General features: G+C 44.6%; 1 protein-coding gene across 1 annotated transcript in view; it reads right to left on the reverse strand.

The window, feature by feature from the left end:
• Window positions 1–17,928, reverse strand: part of LOC135896117 (uncharacterized) — a 35,450-nt gene that overhangs the window by 8,636 nt on the left and 8,886 nt on the right. Inside the window, exons 6-8 of the mRNA XM_065424458.1 lie at window positions 15,956–16,223; window positions 15,089–15,275; window positions 13,065–13,249 (exon numbers count right to left, since the gene is read on the reverse strand). Coding sequence (XP_065280530.1) covers window positions 13,065–13,249; window positions 15,089–15,275; window positions 15,956–16,223 — 640 coding nt within the window. The remainder of the gene's footprint in view (window positions 1–13,064; window positions 13,250–15,088; window positions 15,276–15,955; window positions 16,224–17,928) is intronic.

A 17,928-nucleotide genomic window follows, 5' to 3' on the forward strand; every position in this document is an offset into this window, starting at 1 on the left:
CACGAATAAAAAGATACCTGATGTTTTTTATGTTTGTTTCGGACTTATTACTGTCTTTAAAGGTTAAGTAGCTAACTTATTCAACTAGTATTAACCATTACACTAAACGACTTGAAAAACGCAGAGCTTTTCATTTGGAAAGCCACAACACTTTAAATCAAAGGCCAAATGAAACTATTTTTAGAGGGATACTGTTTTTCTGACAGTCTTTTTCCTCATTCTAAATGGAACGCATGGAACGCTCGAGATAAACAAGGCCACAGCTGTTCGCCCGCACAGAAACATACAGTAGCTGTAGTTATTTGAAACGCACTGTCGCAGCGACTAGCCACGAAAACTAGGCACTCATCCTCCAATGTTTTTCTTTCTTTAGCTTTAATTTATGTTACCCTCAGGGCCATTATGCATTAAAGAAGGGAGTTATTAAGATCAACAGAACACAAGAGGCACAGCAAGTTGAGGTCAACAATGGCATAAAGATTCTCCTGATTATGTAGGCTAATGCTGAATGAAAAAGTATGTTATTGGTAGTAGCTAAAACAACAAAACGGACTGAAAGAAATACTTTGTACAGCATAAATCGATTCCTCCCTTTTATGCTGATCCAACTTGGTTTGAAGATATGCCTTAGGCTACTTCCTACAATAAATTTCACAACAATAAGAACATACCTGCAAACCTGTAAACCTTAAAATTCGTAAAAATCCTGCGAACTTAATGACATGAGTAAGAAAGGGTTGAGTAGCATGCACTTTTTAAAGATGTTTATTCTGGGCACACAGCTTTTGTGGGCTACATACACACTTCACCAACAATCGTTTACCTTTAAAGGGCCCCTCACCAGGCCCCACAGCAAAGTTTGGATATACGCTGGAAGTTGTTACATGTTCTCAAGGGAGCGTTCTGCCGCAAGAATTTTTCAAATCGGTTCATTAATAGCCGAGATGGAAATATTGCAGTGCCGCGAACCCATGATTTCAGAAGGCGAGCTCCACTGCAAAGCGAGACACTCTCTCCCCTTGCCTCGTCTAGCCTCCGCAAGCGAAATTCCTTCCCTTCATTCTCCCATACTGGACCTTGAGGATGGCGTGATGCATACATCAGGGGCATGATGCATACGTGATGCATATGTGACGCATATGCCTTCATTTTTTTTCTCCTAGTTTTTTTTTGTTTTGTTTTTTAAGGCGCTGCGCGCTTTCTTTGCCGGCATAACGCGCAGGCTGCTGTGATTCTCTCACTTTGTGCAGCGCAACATTTCGCGCGCTGTGTACAAGGCAACATGACTACCGGTATAATTCAGTGCTACACAAATGCTGAGGCAGACACCAGTGGATCTCAGAGCATGATCACGCGCTGGAACACGGTAGAAAATGGCATAGTTTCGGTACCTGTGCACATGTCTGCACGATTGCGGGAACAAGCAGACGAAGCGGAAGTACATCTCGTTTGCTTCGGTGTGAAGTAAAACAAAAGACCATGCAAACATTCCGTTTGTGTGTTTTATTCACTCTCTACACTTAAACTCGTCAATTGAAGCAACAGATCACACAAATAATAGATGCTGCCTCGAATAATCCTCGAAGTCATGTGTCTTAATGAATGACATCACACTGTGGGCACGAGTACGTAGTCGCAGGGACAATGTCACCCTCCGTCTTGGAGCGTGGTCGCCGCGAGGGAAAGGGAAAACGGCGTTCAGATTGAAATTTCGAACCTTTTCCGCAGCACGTAACGATGTAATACTTTGCAAACACAATTGTTAGCGCATATTGTATGCTCTGTGCTTGTCAGCTCAACATGGCCAGACCAAAGGAGGGGCCCTTTAAGCGTAACATACAAGCAGCAGCAAACTTAGGTCATCAGATACTAACAAGCAACACATCGTCTTCAGTTACCTTTTAGCAATGTTTTTTGTTAGCAATCTCCCCTGCTTAAAAACTTTTCTCAATAAGCTTCTTCAAACCAAGTACTCTCTGGCTTACAGGGTGCCTTGTGATGCCACAAAAAAGGCGACACCGTCAAAATGTATTTTTTTTTGCATGAATCTTACAAGAGCTTTAATACACATTCACAAACGAAATTTATTTTTCATAAGACTTGACGCAGCATTCGTAGAATCGTAGAGGTAGCCCAAATTTGTAAACTGTTCGAGAAATTCGGGAAAGTTGGCGGGTATGTAAAAAACCTCTAAAATCTGTGCATGCATGTGGTGCTCAGAGTCATAAACAAATGTAGCCGTTTTTTACAGCTCCTCATCGTGCAATACCAACTACACAATAACAAACAATTGTGTGGCAGGATTGTGCACGAGGTGCAGTGCTCCATTATACCATGATATCATGTAACAGCCATTCCCACTCTGCCCTTTTTACATGCCTTTACAATCGATGTCTGTTACTTCAACCATTACAGACCAAAAAAAAAAAAAAGCACCTGATCGAATTATCTGGTGGGTCGTATGGAATGAGAAGCAGAAAAAATGCCATAACACTCCGCCGAATCATTTGGCAGTATTTGCCCGAATCTAAAAAGTCCCCAAATGCCCACTTCTTGTGTTCAAAGAAAAAATAACAATGTAGACATGACATTAAAGTTCCTAAAGAAAGCAGAAATCTAATGAGCACATGATTTTTTTAGCAAGGAAAATAGGCAAAGGCCTAATATGGGTCGCACCAATAGTGGCCAGTTCCTTAAAGGGACTCCTAAGGGCAAATATTAAGTCAAGCTAAAGTGACAGACTAATGCTCAAGAAGGTCCAAGGCGTCAGTATTATCGCAAACAAATTTTTTCGAGAATGTGAAATTGCTATAAATGCAGGACACAATTTAAGACGCGATCGGGACATTCAAGTACTAGCCCGATGACGTAGCAACACATGGCTATAATTCTGTCACCAGTACTACACCACTCTTAATAAAAAGATCGTTGTATTGCATTATAAGATGGAAGAACATGCTACTAGTCTACTTCTATATCATTTTTTAGAGAAAAAAAAAATACCTCAATGACATTATACTTGACAACAGGGAGATCTACATATTTCATTTTCATTCGACTCTGCGCTGCCTATGCTTTCGCATTTCAGCAGTCACTTTATCGCGTAGGGCTGTGCTTGTTTTTCCTGGCTCACGAAACTTATACAAACCACAAATAGTAGAGAATGAGGCCCATCACAAGTGCCGAATATTGTATTCATAATTCGGCATGCACTTTTCCTTCCTTTTTTGCACTGTCAGCTGTGTTACCTCGGTTTCTGCCAGCACTATTGCGTTTTGTGCAAGCAACCGTGTAGCACTGGCTGTCGGGCATGGTTTTACGTACGGACGGCTGTAAAGAATGGTGATGGCATAGGCAACGCCGTGACTTCCCAGGAGCTCAGGGGCGGGCTATTTGAATTGTGTTAGAGGTATGCAAACCCTTCAGACGTGATTTTTTTTTAAAACCAAGTCTTTTCTTAACACGAAGCTGCGAGATTTCTGTACTGGTACTTTAAACATCCACGTTGAGTTATTATTCACCTTAAGCGTCTCTTGAAAGTCAGCTTCGCCGCATTACAACCACTTTATGCGGTAAAGCATATAAATGCCATAGAGGTGGTTTTGGTTTTGTAACTGACTGCATTGGACTGGCAATTTTCGGAACAATTTTCTCGACAAAAAGAAAAGGCGCTCATTAGAACTGGGTAAATATCATAATCAGACATTGCGAGCTACAGTTATTGCTCGAAAATCTTCCTAGGGCAGGCCAAAAATAGGAGCTTTCTACAGGAGATGACGCGTGTTCGATGCATTCCGAGTTTCCTAAGTTCCGCCAAGACAAACACTACCACTAAACTGGGGCGCAGTCAGAGATCGTTGCTCGAAACGCGCGTTCAGTGCGTTGAGTTTCGCCTCACGTGACTGGCCTAGGCCGTGCCGAGTCGTCAGCCAAGTTGAGGCGTGTGCTTTCTGATTTATCGAATTGGAATTACTCGGTGAGGGCCGATTTTAGGATCCAAATAACGAAAGTCTGGGCTTGTTCAAATGCGCAGGCGCCAACTGGGGCCTCCGGTTGGGATCAAATCAACCGAAAAATCAAATTAACGAGAGTCGAATAAACGGAAGTCAACTTATTAACATTGTTCACAATGATGTGCCATCACAGATTTTATGAGGTAGTGCTCCACAAAATGTGCCAATTCCTTGCGTCATGACTGAAATCGATCGAAACGGGAGTGATGATGAACTTTCGGAGCATCACTTGACTCAGTAGAACTCACTCAAAGTAGGCAAATTCGTGACATAGTAGGCTGAGGCATGACAAATTCCTTAAATTTTACCTGCACAGAACAAAATTTTGCATGGGTCATTACAACGCCGAGCATGCGCTAAATGTGTCCAAAGTTCTGCCAACTACGCCAATAGCACATTTTCTAGTATCTTCTTTGTGTCGTCAAGTTTGTGCTAAATGAATATGGCTATGCACTTACTTGCCCTTCAAAGCATTAAGAGCAAGGACTTCTATCTAAATACATGGAAAAGGAGAAATTGTTTTTTTCTGCAACTACTATTTCAATGAATTTGATTAAGTTTGTTACATTTATAAGAATAAGTTAAAATCTAGTGACTGTAGGAAGCAGGTTATTGATGCAAGCCACAGATATCTTAATAAATATTGTTGAAAATTGAAAAGTTTAGAAAATCAGAACTGTCAAGTTTGCAACTTTGTAACTCAGCAATAAAAAACAATATAAAAGGCCTGTAAACTGCGTTTAATAATACAGCTACACCGGACAAAACTCATATATTACACACCCAGGTGAAATATATCACTGATTGGTAGGGGTGTGCAAATATTCAAAAATTTTGAATATTATATTTTTAATATTCGATGGGATACGAATATTCGAAATAAATCGAATGTATTTCAGGCTGTGCGGGAGAAAACATGGTTCTAAGCGTTTATTTCTATATAATTTAGGAAAATGTGTCTGATTTTGCGGTGAATTTTGCGACAATTTCATGCTGCTAACAAAATTTCACCTGTAGAACACACTTGGCCACTGGACGTCAAAGATGTGCAAGAAAGCCAGCCTCTCAGTAGCAAGGGGGCGCGGGTTTGCCAACAGTGAGGGTGCAATCTTTTGCAGGTTCCATCCCCAACCCAATACTGAGCTTATTGCTTGACAGCAAATGCGACGAATGACGACTGGTACAGGGTCAAATGCCTCTGAGCTTACGGGAAACTTATGCGGTATAATAAGGCACAGGTTGACGAGGACAGCAAACTCAGAAATGATTCAATTTTCCGAAGCTGACATGATCCAAACACAATCTTTCAGTATAACGGGTTACAAATATAATTTTTTACCAATGATAATGTCATTGCAATGTTCCAACATGCTAAAATAAACCAACTTGCTAATAAATGCATGGGCATATCATTATTCGATATTCAGTGCTAAGTATTCATATTCGATTCGTATTCGAGAATTTTGATATTCACATACCCCTACTAATTTGTGAATAGGCCTTTTGCAAGACCCTTGTAAACATTGTAACAAATCCATGTAAGCTGTAAACTAATGTACCAAATTTGTCCCCTTTGGATGTTCTAATGGCTGCAGTTTACAGAACTGTCATACCTGCTTTCTGTGTAGAGTTATGGATTTGCAAACTTTGTACCATCCCACCTCCCGCCAAGGACGATTCTTCGGCAAGTGCCCACGCTCGAGGTCTGGGAGTGTGCGGTCAAGACGGATGACCTAGAATGCCAAGTCATGCTGGCCGAGTGGGCTAACTGTGTCGAGACCACATGGCCTCCACTCTAGCTCCTCTGCCAGGGTCTCAACTACTAATTTGTGCCTCCAATAACGTTTACTTCTCTCTCTCTCGTACTTGTATTTTTTTTAACTGATGAATTTCTGGCAAATCTTTTAGAAAAAATTCAGGCTTTAAATTGACACTCTGCATTGTACAGCCACTAGAATTTAACGTTTTCTCTCAGATGCAACAAAGTTCAGTAACATCAGTCGGGATTTATCTCACAACAGCATTCCTGCATTTTACATGTCCTTGAATAGGTGGCATCGGAGATGGGCCCGAGCTAATGCTTCCTTTTAAGGACAAATAGCCCAAACTGATGTAGCCATTCATTGGCAATTTCACGGCAAGGGGAGTTACTGCTATCACAAGAACGCGTTGCCATCTTTAAAAAAACTTCACACAATAAAATAAAATAAATGCAGTGCTTTTCTTTGTTGCTGCAAATGTGAATCTACATAATTTCCTGCACTTAGAGGTGACCTCAGCTATGCTGTCTGCTCGAGTGTTTCACATACCTACTAAGTGGTGGCTTCAGAATGTGTGTAAATGCTTTGAAACAATTTTCTTCGCAACAAAAAAGCCCCACTTCTTTAAAACTTGCAGCAAGTCTATTTTATCGTGAACATGTACCGGTCCTGTAGCATGAAGACAGCAGAGGGGCAGGTGCGATACATTTGTCAGGGCTGTGCTGGGCCACTCAATGCTGACCCCTACACAACAGTATAATGACCAGTATAATGACCAGAACAGTATAATGACCATTACATTCTTTTTTTCTCAGCTGTAGATAGTCCTGGGTAATATCAAAGTAATTTATTTTGGGGGGGGGGGGGGGGGGGGATGCTTACTGGGCAGTGGGCAAGAATACATCCTACCTAAGCGCTTATGCAAATGTTACTTGAAAGAATTTTGAAATTTTTACAGAGAACATTCGCAACCATGCCTTGTGGAAGACCACATAAGTAGACCCTTCTGTCGCGCACGAAAATTTTGCCCGTGGAAGGGTTAAAGGGGGCTCTGAACCAACCATCCGGGGCTTGGTGAAAAAAACACACTTCACGTATAGCATATGCTGCTGTGCACATTTCAGCCAAATTCTCCAGGCGACTCAAGGTGACTTCGTGCTCGCAAGCGAAGCGCGCAGTCACCTATTTCTCAAACACTCTCTTTTCAACAGAGACCTTCTACTCACCCGTTTCAGGGCTGCCAATGGCTGCCCCTTGATGTCAGTGGGCAGATTTTGATAGAGTGCTGTCATTGGCCGATAGTTGACATTGATCAAGAAGCAGGTTTGCATCATTGTGCTTTTTCCTGCTGTCACAGTGTATAATAGTTGATTTAGTGAAGAGAGGTAGAAATGCCCAAAGTCATGTAGCAGCAATTTTTGGAGAAGATGAAGTTTCATTCTGGAGCAAATTGGAGAAGATGAATTCTGATTTTGAAGCAGTCTGTAGCACATACGGGGTGATCATTTTTACAGAATTTTAAAAAATCGCCTGTTGCAGATAACTAACTCTAGTTCATGAGCTGGATTATTCAGAGGGACGGACATTGCTTGCATGAGAAATTAAAACACATAACCAACTAATTAAAGAAAACCACTAATTATTTTAATTAATTTTGTTATGGAACATACTGAAATTTACTAATTGTAGCCGGTGAGTTTACAAGGCTTATCCACACGGAATTAAATTCCAGAATGACACCAGCTAACCTTTTAAACCCTATGTCTAAAGATGTGGACACCAGCTTTTGCCATTTATGAAATTAAACCACGAATGATAAGCTAAAATAATCTGGCGTAACATAAAGCTAGATGCAGGCAACCCTATGTCAAGTGTGTAATAATTTTGCTGCCACTGCTTTTCAAGAAAAATTGATCATTCATGTGAGCTACCACAATAAATTTGAGACCTGGGCCGGTATAACGTAAAACTATTCCATAATGCAAAGAAGGGGTAAGGCATGCAAACACGAACACAACAGAAGAGAAATGGACAACACGAACGTCCTTACCCCTTCTTTGCATTATTAATCCCTACCAACTAGCTCAGCTTCCTGCCGTTCTAAAACTATTCCTTCCAACTGTTTTTATTACAAATCTGCCATTAGCCCTCCATGATGGTCGAAATGACTTGGGCTGTGATGTTAAACACAGGCACCAGGTGTCTCTGTATTATGGTTTATGTTTATGCGCGTAAACAACTAGCCATCATATACTCCGGCATCATCAAATGCGACCCGATCCCAACAGAGTGGCTTTTCGGTAGAGTCACCCTAGTACCGAAGAAAGGCGGTGATGTGACCAATGTATTAGACTATCCACGATTACTGTCACCAGTGTCCTCTACCGTATCGTTGCATACATTGTCAAAGGATGGGTGGGCACACGGGCGGAGCTTGAGGGCATCTTCCCCGAACTTCAAAATGGATTCCGCCTGAACATACGGCCCGAAGACAATTTATTCGTGCTCGGCCAGTGTACTGAAGTGGCAAAGAAAGAAACATGAGGCCTCGTCGGCTGCTTCCTTGATGTTGCAAAAGCATACGACAGTGTCCCGCACAGCCACCTCTTCAGCAGCATGACTGCCCTAGGGCTACCGCCACACTGGGTAGACATGATGTGTAGACTGTATGCGGGGAACAAGGTCATAGCGCGTTTTGCTGACATCAAACAGAGCCCATTGAGGTCTGCAAAGGGCTAAAACAAGGCTGCCCTCTTTCCCCACTTTTATACATGATCAACGTATCTGGACTGGAGCGGGCATTGCTAAAGTCGGGTCTAGGCGTTGATCTCCGCAGCATGTGGGACGGAATGCCGGATACGTGGACTCTACCGGGACTCATATTTGGGGACGACATGGTTCTACTTGCCGAGGATGTAACACAGCTGCAATGTCGGCTGACAACGGCCGCGACTCAGCTAGATCACCTCGGCCTACGTTTTAACGCCAAGAAATCAGCTGTGCTGCAATTCTCGAGCCCCCAGCTAGACACAGCAGTTACCCTTCCCAACGGTGAACCGGTACCATGGGTGACGCAGTACCGATGCCGGGGAGTCACCATCAGTACATCAGAACCAGAGTTGCCAGATGCTGCCGAGCAAATAAGCAAATAACCACCCCAAAACAAGCCCAAAAAAAGCAGCACGACTTTTGCTAAGAAGCCCAAAAGAAGCGGACGTTAACAAATTTTCTGATTCTTGCAAATCGTTTAATTACAGTATCGAAAAATCGCACAAATATGAAGGGAAGGCGAACAAATCACTTAAATTATTTTCAACAGCAACAATATCCGCAAGAATGAGCGAAAACACTCATGTAGTTTTTTAACATTGTCCCCAGGGTAGTCTGCACCCTGGTCATTGCGTGTTGGCCTGTACATGAATGAAGTTACTTGTTGACTCATCCAACCTATGGTTCATTTCACGGCTCAACTACACACAGTCATCGTCGGATGTGTTCGACTCATCAGGAAAATCCTCCGCGTCCACTTCGGAACCATACATATTTTTAGAGTTGAATAGCTGCAACATTTTTAATGTCGGTTGAAAGTCCCGGCAGCAAACACCTCGAAACTTTAGGCCATAACGTACGTGCAGGATGCCGCTCAACATTGGATTCTTCATTCTGTTTCGGTGGCGCGACTTCACCAGGTTCATGTGCGAGAACACGCGCTCGACATCGGCATTGCTAAGGGGCATGGCCAACAACGACAGAGCGAACTGTGCTATTTCCTTGAAACAACTTTCGCCGCTTGCATCCTTGAAATCTAGCACTTCTACCCAGAAAGAAGCGCCGTCCTTGTTGTTTACATTTTTCCAAGGAAGGAGGCACAGCCGTCTATACTGTGTATCCAGGAGTCCTACATCTCCCTTGAACAGTTTGAGGAGAGGCACGTCCTGAAGGGGGCAGTTTTACCTGGCTCAATACGTTCTCGGGCGAGAATGATTTCATGGAATGCCATAGCTGAATGTTGGGAGGAAGCCTAAGCTGCACTTGCTTTGCAGCCTCAAAAATGAAATCCCGGCATCTCAATTTAACGTCTTTTTCTTGCTCAGCTTTAAGTTTGGATGCTGCCACTTCGATGTTGAACAGCACTCCAAGGTTCACAGCAGAAAGTGGAAGGTGGATTGCACTGTCCTCCAGGTTGACTTCCAGAAGTCTTTCTCCTGCAGCTGGGATGTACAACGGGTTGAGCACTCTGCAAATCAATGACCGGAAAATGTTCTGAAGTCAATCAACCAGTTTCAGTGGATTTCCAGTTTCAAGTTGGAACAGCTTATTGATTCTTGAGAATTCTTGCAGCAATGGGTTCAGGAACACAAGGTACAGCTTGTTGACAGGATCCCGATACATTTCGGACAGACTCTCAGCGTCATAGCAACGGTACTTGTCCTTGCAGATGGTGAAGTGAAGCTTGAGTTCCTCCCATTGTTCCAGTATACGTTTACAGCAGCCGGAGATTGACAGCCACCGCGTTCCCGACAGCTGAACCAACTTTAATGGTTCTTTGCCGTTGTTCATCAGTCGGTAAATTTTGCCGTATTCCTGAAGCCGCAGTGAACTGTGCGAAATCAACTGTACGAACGGCCAACCAGGAATTCTAGGCTCCGGGGCAGCACTTCTACTGCCTTGCTTGCACATAGTTGAATCGAGTGACACACGCACTTGACTAGCATGAGGTTCTCATTTTTTCGACACAAGTGTGTGTACACAGAGTTGATCCTCCCAACCATAACATTGCAGCCGTCGGTTCAAATTCCGATACACCTTATGAAATCCAGACCAACACTGGTCAAGAAGTCTAAGAGGCTTTGTGCAATCTGTTGGGCACTTGAACCCTCGAGCGTGAACAGTCCCAGGAACTTGGACACTACTTTTTTTAGTGAGGTGCTGAAATAGCGAACCATGACAGCGACCTGCTTTTCATTTGCTATGTCAGTACTTTCGTCAATCAATAATGAGTACTGCGAGGCACCTATATCCTTCACGAGATCCTCAAGCAGGCAACGGGCAAGAACTTTTGTTATTAGTGCTGCACATTTTGTTCGGTGCAGCTTTACCTCGCACGCTGTGGACGACTGTAACAGCTCGCCGAGATGATCCACAGAGTTGATAGTGGCATGACACGCCGAGTAACATGCCAGCTTGAGCTCCAATTCTGGTGTTGTCGTTCGAGGCGATGATTTGGTGAAGCCCATGGTTGTCAAACGTGCACTGGAAAGTGGCCGGGAGTTCTTCGCGTGTTTTTCTGTTGCCATGTGCTGAACGAGGTCGGCATGATGAGCGCGGATTTCACACTTGCAATACTTGCATGCAGCTTTTTTATCGTCTCCGGTGACTGGGCGTAACCAGTCCTTGAGCTGCGCTTCCTTTTCCCACTCTTTACAATATCGTTTGCCAGATTTCGACCACTTCGAAGCCATTTTGCACAAATAACACCGCCAACACACTACGACATAGACGACCACGAGTGCTGGCAAGGCGTCAAAACATTGATGAATGGATAGGGACTGTTTCATACTTTGTGACTCCTCCTACTATCATGTATATTTAACGACAAACGCGCGCGACGGGCATTAAAATAACAATATTTGCAGGAAAAGCGCGAGTAAGCCCCAAAAAACGCGACAAGCGACTATAAAAATTTATAAGCGACTCGGTGAAAAAAGAAGCCCACATTCGCTTATATTAAGCGGAACTGGCAACCCTGATCAGAACACACACTTGGGACGCATGAAGACCACCTTCGGCAGGCTTAAAGATGCGCTAGCAGGATCCTACGCTGTCGCTCACTATGGGGCTGCAATTGTTTTCTTCTTGTACGAGAAATGTGGAAAGCGGTGCACGTGCCGGCGTTGACATTTGCAAACGCCGTTATCACTATTTCAGCAAGTACCAAGGCATGCCTAGAACGAGCACAGCCAGATGTTGGCTGAAAAGCATTAGGCAGCCATGGCCGTGGGCCGGTGGAGGCTATTCAAGGCGACACTGGGTGGTTGTCGTTTGAAGCACGGGAAACACGCAGCAAACTGGCATGTGAGGGATGACTGCGCCTCATGAACAATGAGCGATGGGCGTGTTGGCCTATATCAATACATATCCATCAAGGGCATTCGTAACTCGATGGTGCGGGTGAGTCCAGACACTCAAGCGTAAGTTTGGCTTCATCGCTCACACGGTTCAGAAACCCCGCCAACACAAATGGTCAGTGGAAGTGTGGACGCGAGTAAGCGAAGAGGAGACCTCGCTGTGGCGGGACGCGATGGCGACTAAGTCCGGTCTAAAGGTATATTGGGCGCACAAGCAAGCTATCCCACCAGAAGGCTTCTACGACAATGGTGTCGGAAGTGCACTGTTCTTTGAGGTGCGCGTGGGAGCCCTATGCACCCTGACACACCAGCGCAGTTTCGATCTCTCCCCCGAAGTGCAAGCTGTGCTTTGCCGGATCTGCGGAGAAGAAGAGGAAACCATTGGACACTAAAGCCCCTTAAACTTCGTAAAGTAGCGCCATGCTTTGAAGAATGCCGCCTCCTCCTCGCGCGCTCTGGCCGACGCCGACGCTGCGTCGCTATTGGCCTAATAGCATCACGTGGGCCCTCGCGCCTTGCTTCAGCGCCATTTTTGCTCGAGAAGCGTGTACGGAGTGGCGAGGAGCGTATATTGGTGCCGTTGCTAAGCTCGAGCAGTGTAGGTGGCGCCACGGTCAAGGAGGGAGCGTGAAAAAAAGGAGAAACGAGGAGGAGTGAAGGTGGAGGAGGAGAGTGTTGCTACTTCACGAAGTTTAAGCAGCTTTATTGGACACCTCGTATTGCTATGCGCAGGTTTGTCTCCACGGCACACAGAGGGCACCACCATACAGCAATCGCTAGGGTTTCTTCAGCTGCTACACGCCTCGATGCAAGCATCAACATAACTAGAGACAGACTTGTGCAGTGGTGGAGCACTGTGCGACGCTGATCGGCGAATGTGGGTGTGTGTGTGTGTGCGGACACCTGTTTTGTTTGTTGTTGTTGTTTTTCTTTATTGGCTAGGGCGCAGGCATATCTGTGCCCGCCTGTTACATAGGGAACAGCCACACATCATCATCATCATGTTGCCATTTAGAGATAGCACTGCCAATACACATGCATATATGTAGGTCAGTTGAATGACACCAATCTAGGTGGGTGACTGGCTTAGAGCAAGTGTGTAATGCATGACACAATAAGTACAAGAATATAAAAAACAAGGTAGGCAGACATCTGGCACTCACCAACAATCTGTGTCAGTCGGCTCATGCCACCCCACGCAGAAGTGATCCCCATGCGCACATGAACAAACTGAACTTCGGAGTCGGGGGCCATGATTCGGAAGTCTGCTGCCGTGGTTAGTTCCGCTCCGCCGCCGATTGCACGGCCCTCGATGAGGACGGCGCTGATCATAGGGAGGTTGCTGAACCTGGTGGAAAGAGCACAGAATGAGCAGTTGGCGCCTCTGCAGCATTCGTATAAATAACAATGCGAATATATATTGGAATATTCAAGGTGAGCTCAAAACATGTGGTCACGCTTGAATAAAAACCATGTGAACCTTCAGCAAAGTCGCTATGCCAGCCAGTCTTATATGCAATACTGGAACTGCTGTGATGTGGGGCAGCAGGTAGACCTCACGGCCTGCACCTTGATGTTCTATCTGGTATTCTAGCTTGTACTCTTAGACTTCCTTCTGAGACTGTGCTGTTCTTTCTGTTGGTGGGCCAGGCATAGCTCTGCAACGCCATGTCCTGTCCAGACCAGAAGCACATTTGTGCTTTTGTGGGCACGAAATGCAGCTGAATATTGTATTGATACAGTGCTGTACTGTATGCACGTTAATCATTATCAGCTTCCATTTATGTCCACTGCAGGATGAAGGCCTCTCCCAGTGATTTCCAATTACGTTTTTCACCAGCTGATTCCTAGGTGTGCCCTGCATATTTTGTAACTTCATCATTCCCCTAATTCTCTGCCATCCTCAACTCTACTTCCGTTTCCTTTGTACCCATTCTGTAACTTTAATAGCCCATTGGTCATCTGCCCTATCCATTACATGGCCTGCACAACTCCATTTTTTTCCTCGTCATGTCAACTAAAGTATTGGCTAGCCCCGATTGCTCTCTAATCCAAATTGCCATCTTCCTGTCTGTTCACTTTGCACTTACCTACATGTATATTACATGCATATTAGCGTATGTATACACATTTGCATATATGAAGAACAATGTATGTGGGTGAATAGAGGAAGGCCCTCTCTTCATTCTCCTGAGAAAATGATGTGTTGCTTTCTTAATGAAAGAACACAGTTTTTAGTGATGCCTTTAATGATGCACACTTTCGTGCACCATGAAAAAGTTCTAGTACTGCTGGAGCCAGACAAAACATTTTATTGGTAAAAATTATTTCATGAAATGACGTTTCGTGTTATAGTGAAGCACCTAAATTTAAAACAGGATATCTCAGACAGTTGAGTGGTATGGTAGAGGCAGCTGTACATAGGCATTGAATGACCCAATTACATGCTGGCAATTTATTGCAGGTAGAAAGAAAAAAGACACAATGGCTGTATAATGCCTTGCGCAAGCTGAAAATTGGCTGGCATAGCATTTCTGTTTCCATTACAGTCCCTGTACATGATGCAATTATTTTGAAACATTCTAATGTTTCGTTTATTTTATTTATTTATTATTAATGAAGCACTTAATTGTGGCTTTTACGTAACTGCTAAACTGATCTGTTTGTTTTTTAGTTCATGAATGCACAGCTGCAAATTACAAGTCTTAATTGATGGTTGCGATAAATAATTTCAAAATTACCAGAAAATGAAAGAGAGAGATAGAGCACTACATGTGCGTGTCTGTGCTTCTTATATCACCTGAAATGGAGTACATGCAACAATAAATGAGAGCACCTAGCTCACAAGAGGTTACTATACAATTTGTGAGGTACAAACACTGCATAGAAAATGTAGAAACACTGCATAGACATTGCAACATAGAAACACTGCATAGACATTTTCTAAACATGGCATAGTTCAGGAAAACATGTGAAAGTCCCTCCAATTTCACAAATACCGCAGAACTTGAAAATGCACACCTTCAAGTTGAGTTCAAATACTACATATTTTAAGTACGCTATGCTGAGGCACCCATATGTACTGAGGCAACGCCATAAATTACAGGATGCCCAGCGCTTTGTTCTATTACGACAGATACAGCTGTTGGGGCATATTAAGGTATACGTGCAACTCAATTAAGATCACCTTGTCAACGTGTCCTGCATAAGAGCGGACATCTGGCGTCCCTCGTCGGGGCTGGGGATGCCTTTCATTGACATCAGGTTAGCCCCTGAACAAAAGAACGGGCCTTCGCCGCAGAGCAAAACTGCCTTGATATGGGGCCAGTGCTCCAATGTTCTGACGGCGTTGGCCAGCTCCAACATCATCTCTCCTGACAAAAAATAAAATAAAATAAAAAAGAAAGAAAGAAATCGTGTCAAAAATTATAAATGCAACAAGCGTGTTAAACGCAATAAGTTGAGTTCCGAGTATGCAAATGTAACGGCTGTAAAATCACGAAATGACGCTCTGTTTCGTACCCATGAGAGATTTCAGGCGTTGCAGTTTGATTCCATAACCTTTCGCGTAACGGCATCCTTTGTATTACCCGCCGTGGTTATTCAGTGGCTATGGTTAGGCTGCTCCACTCCACTCCGGCGTGCCTCATAATCAGAAAGTGGTTTTGGCACGTAAAACCCCATAATTTAATTAATTAGTTCATCCTTTGTATTTGCGAACGTACACAGCTATAAATATAAGAGAACGAGTTATAACACACATCATTAATGAGGCAAACTCGAAGATGTCGCGACCTTACGTCAAGGAACGAGGAAGCAAATGCGATGTTTTCACCCATACATATTCTCAATCAACGCGCTATACGTTCGCGAAAGGCTTCCTTCCTATCGTTTTCTTTTTTTCTTTTTCGTGGACACGTGCGGCCTCAAACGTGCAAGAGCGCTAAATAAACGAGCAATTTACACAAATAGCACAGTCCGCTGAGTGGAAATTCACCGATGTTTCGGATTCGTCGCGGACTTTCCTGCAAATTTTCGGCGTTCGATCACTCACCGGAGAGGCAGTTCCTCTTCGCCGGATCATTGATGCTTAGACGTGCGATGCCGTTGACGTCCTCGACGAGTTCGATTCTACCGCTGGACTTGAGAGAGTTTAATTTGACACGGAATTCTTCGCTGACGAGCGGCATGCCGTCGCCGCTGCAGCTGCCCGGGTTCCCCCGGCACACCTGCTGTAGCACAGTCTCCCGAGCAGCACGCGTGGACAGCCAGTCCGATTTTTCATGCGACATACATGTGCACAGCTGGCTACTGCGGCTGAGCTAAACCATAGCCTCTATGGCTAAACTCAAGATCAAACGTCGCGTAAATTAGGCGCCGAACACCCGCGACCCGCACCACAGCTTGCACTCCACAGGCCAGCAGACATGCTCGTCTGCGCGCGTCGCGTCTGCTGTTGCGACGGCAGCGCCAGGTGCGGAGTTCTGGGGATTCACGCTAGTGATAAAAAAGGGAATAAAATACGTGCGCCGACGCTGTGCGAGAATTTAAAAAAAAAAGCGCAAATGTATTTGGCAGCATGAAGGCCGGAAACTTGGAGGGACGGATATTTGCTTCACTCATAGTGTTTCTTACAAGACTGTAAGAAACTCTATTATGACCTAACCTGTGTGACAAAAATTCCGGCACAACCCACCTCTCCATGAATGTCAACGTTAAAACATTTGCATATCAACACACTGTATTGCCACCGTAGACACACAAAGTGGCATTTTCACGGCCAATCGCGGCCAATCACAAATCACATGTGCCATATGACACATGCATCCCAGTTGAAACTTCCTAGTATCCTTTTAGTATCCTGGCTGCAACTTCATTGCGATGACTCTCCATCAAGTGGCCACGTTCAGGACGAATGTGTAACTGCCACAGAACTTGTTGCTATCTGGGAGACACTTCGATTTCTCTCCGAGGCACCTTCTCACGCATGAACGATATTCTGCGATTCTAAACCAGCTCTTCAAACGATTGACTGTGTCCTCAGACGGGGCCCGTATCATTCCATGGCTACAGAAATTACAGAGCATCTCGACCACGCAAATAGAAATGGCCGCAGTGTCACCTTTCAGTGGATCCCTTCGCACTGTGGCGTGATAGGCAATGAACAGGCAGTACGCATTCCGTTCTCACAAACAGACACAAACACCCAACTTCATCGCGTAATACGCAGCCATACTTTGGATTACTGGACCCAACCAGATCCACGACACAAGCAAGTGCACAAATGGGAGCAAGAAGTAAAGTTTTGTATGCCTCACAAGCTCAAAAGAAGCTAAATGAGCATGGTGCACCGGATTCGCCTTGGTGTCGCATTCACCAACCATTATAGACATATGATAGGTGGCAGTGATAGTAGCTCAAACTGTGAATACTGTGAGGTACCGGAAGCACTCGATCGTATATTTTGCGTGTGTCCCGTGTACGCGCAAGAATGACAGCAACTGGTCTCTACTATTGCGAACGTCGATAAGAAGCTGCTATCAGATGAGTTTCTTTTAGCTCCTTGGCCTAATGCAAACAGTGCAGCCCTGATAACAAGTGCCCCTATAGCTTTTCTCCAAGCCACTGGGCTGGACGCACAGCTTTAGAGATGCTACAACCCTGTGAATTTGTATATACGAGTCTTTTCCTCGTACCATCATCCTCATTCATCAGCCTTTTTCCTCCCCGTCCCTTTTCCCCAGAGTAGAGTAGCAGGCCAGAGCAAGTTATGGCTCAGGCCGACCTCTCTGCGTTTCTGTAAATAAATCTCTCTATTGTGAATGGGGCTGTATGTTAGAGGCTGCATACCTTGCGTCACTTTGGCATGTACACCTGGGATTGGCCAAGAATGAGCACACGCCAGTATCACATGTACATACATGCACTGTCAAAGATGTCTGTCTGGGCACATTCCCAATGGCACATATACCCAGTGACCCAACTTGTCTACTAGCACAGACAACTGTCAGTAGAAGTTGTCTATTC

The sequence above is a fragment of the Dermacentor albipictus genome, chromosome 6 (assembly GCF_038994185.2).
Source record: "Dermacentor albipictus isolate Rhodes 1998 colony chromosome 6, USDA_Dalb.pri_finalv2, whole genome shotgun sequence".
NCBI lineage: Eukaryota > Metazoa > Arthropoda > Arachnida > Ixodida > Ixodidae > Dermacentor > Dermacentor albipictus.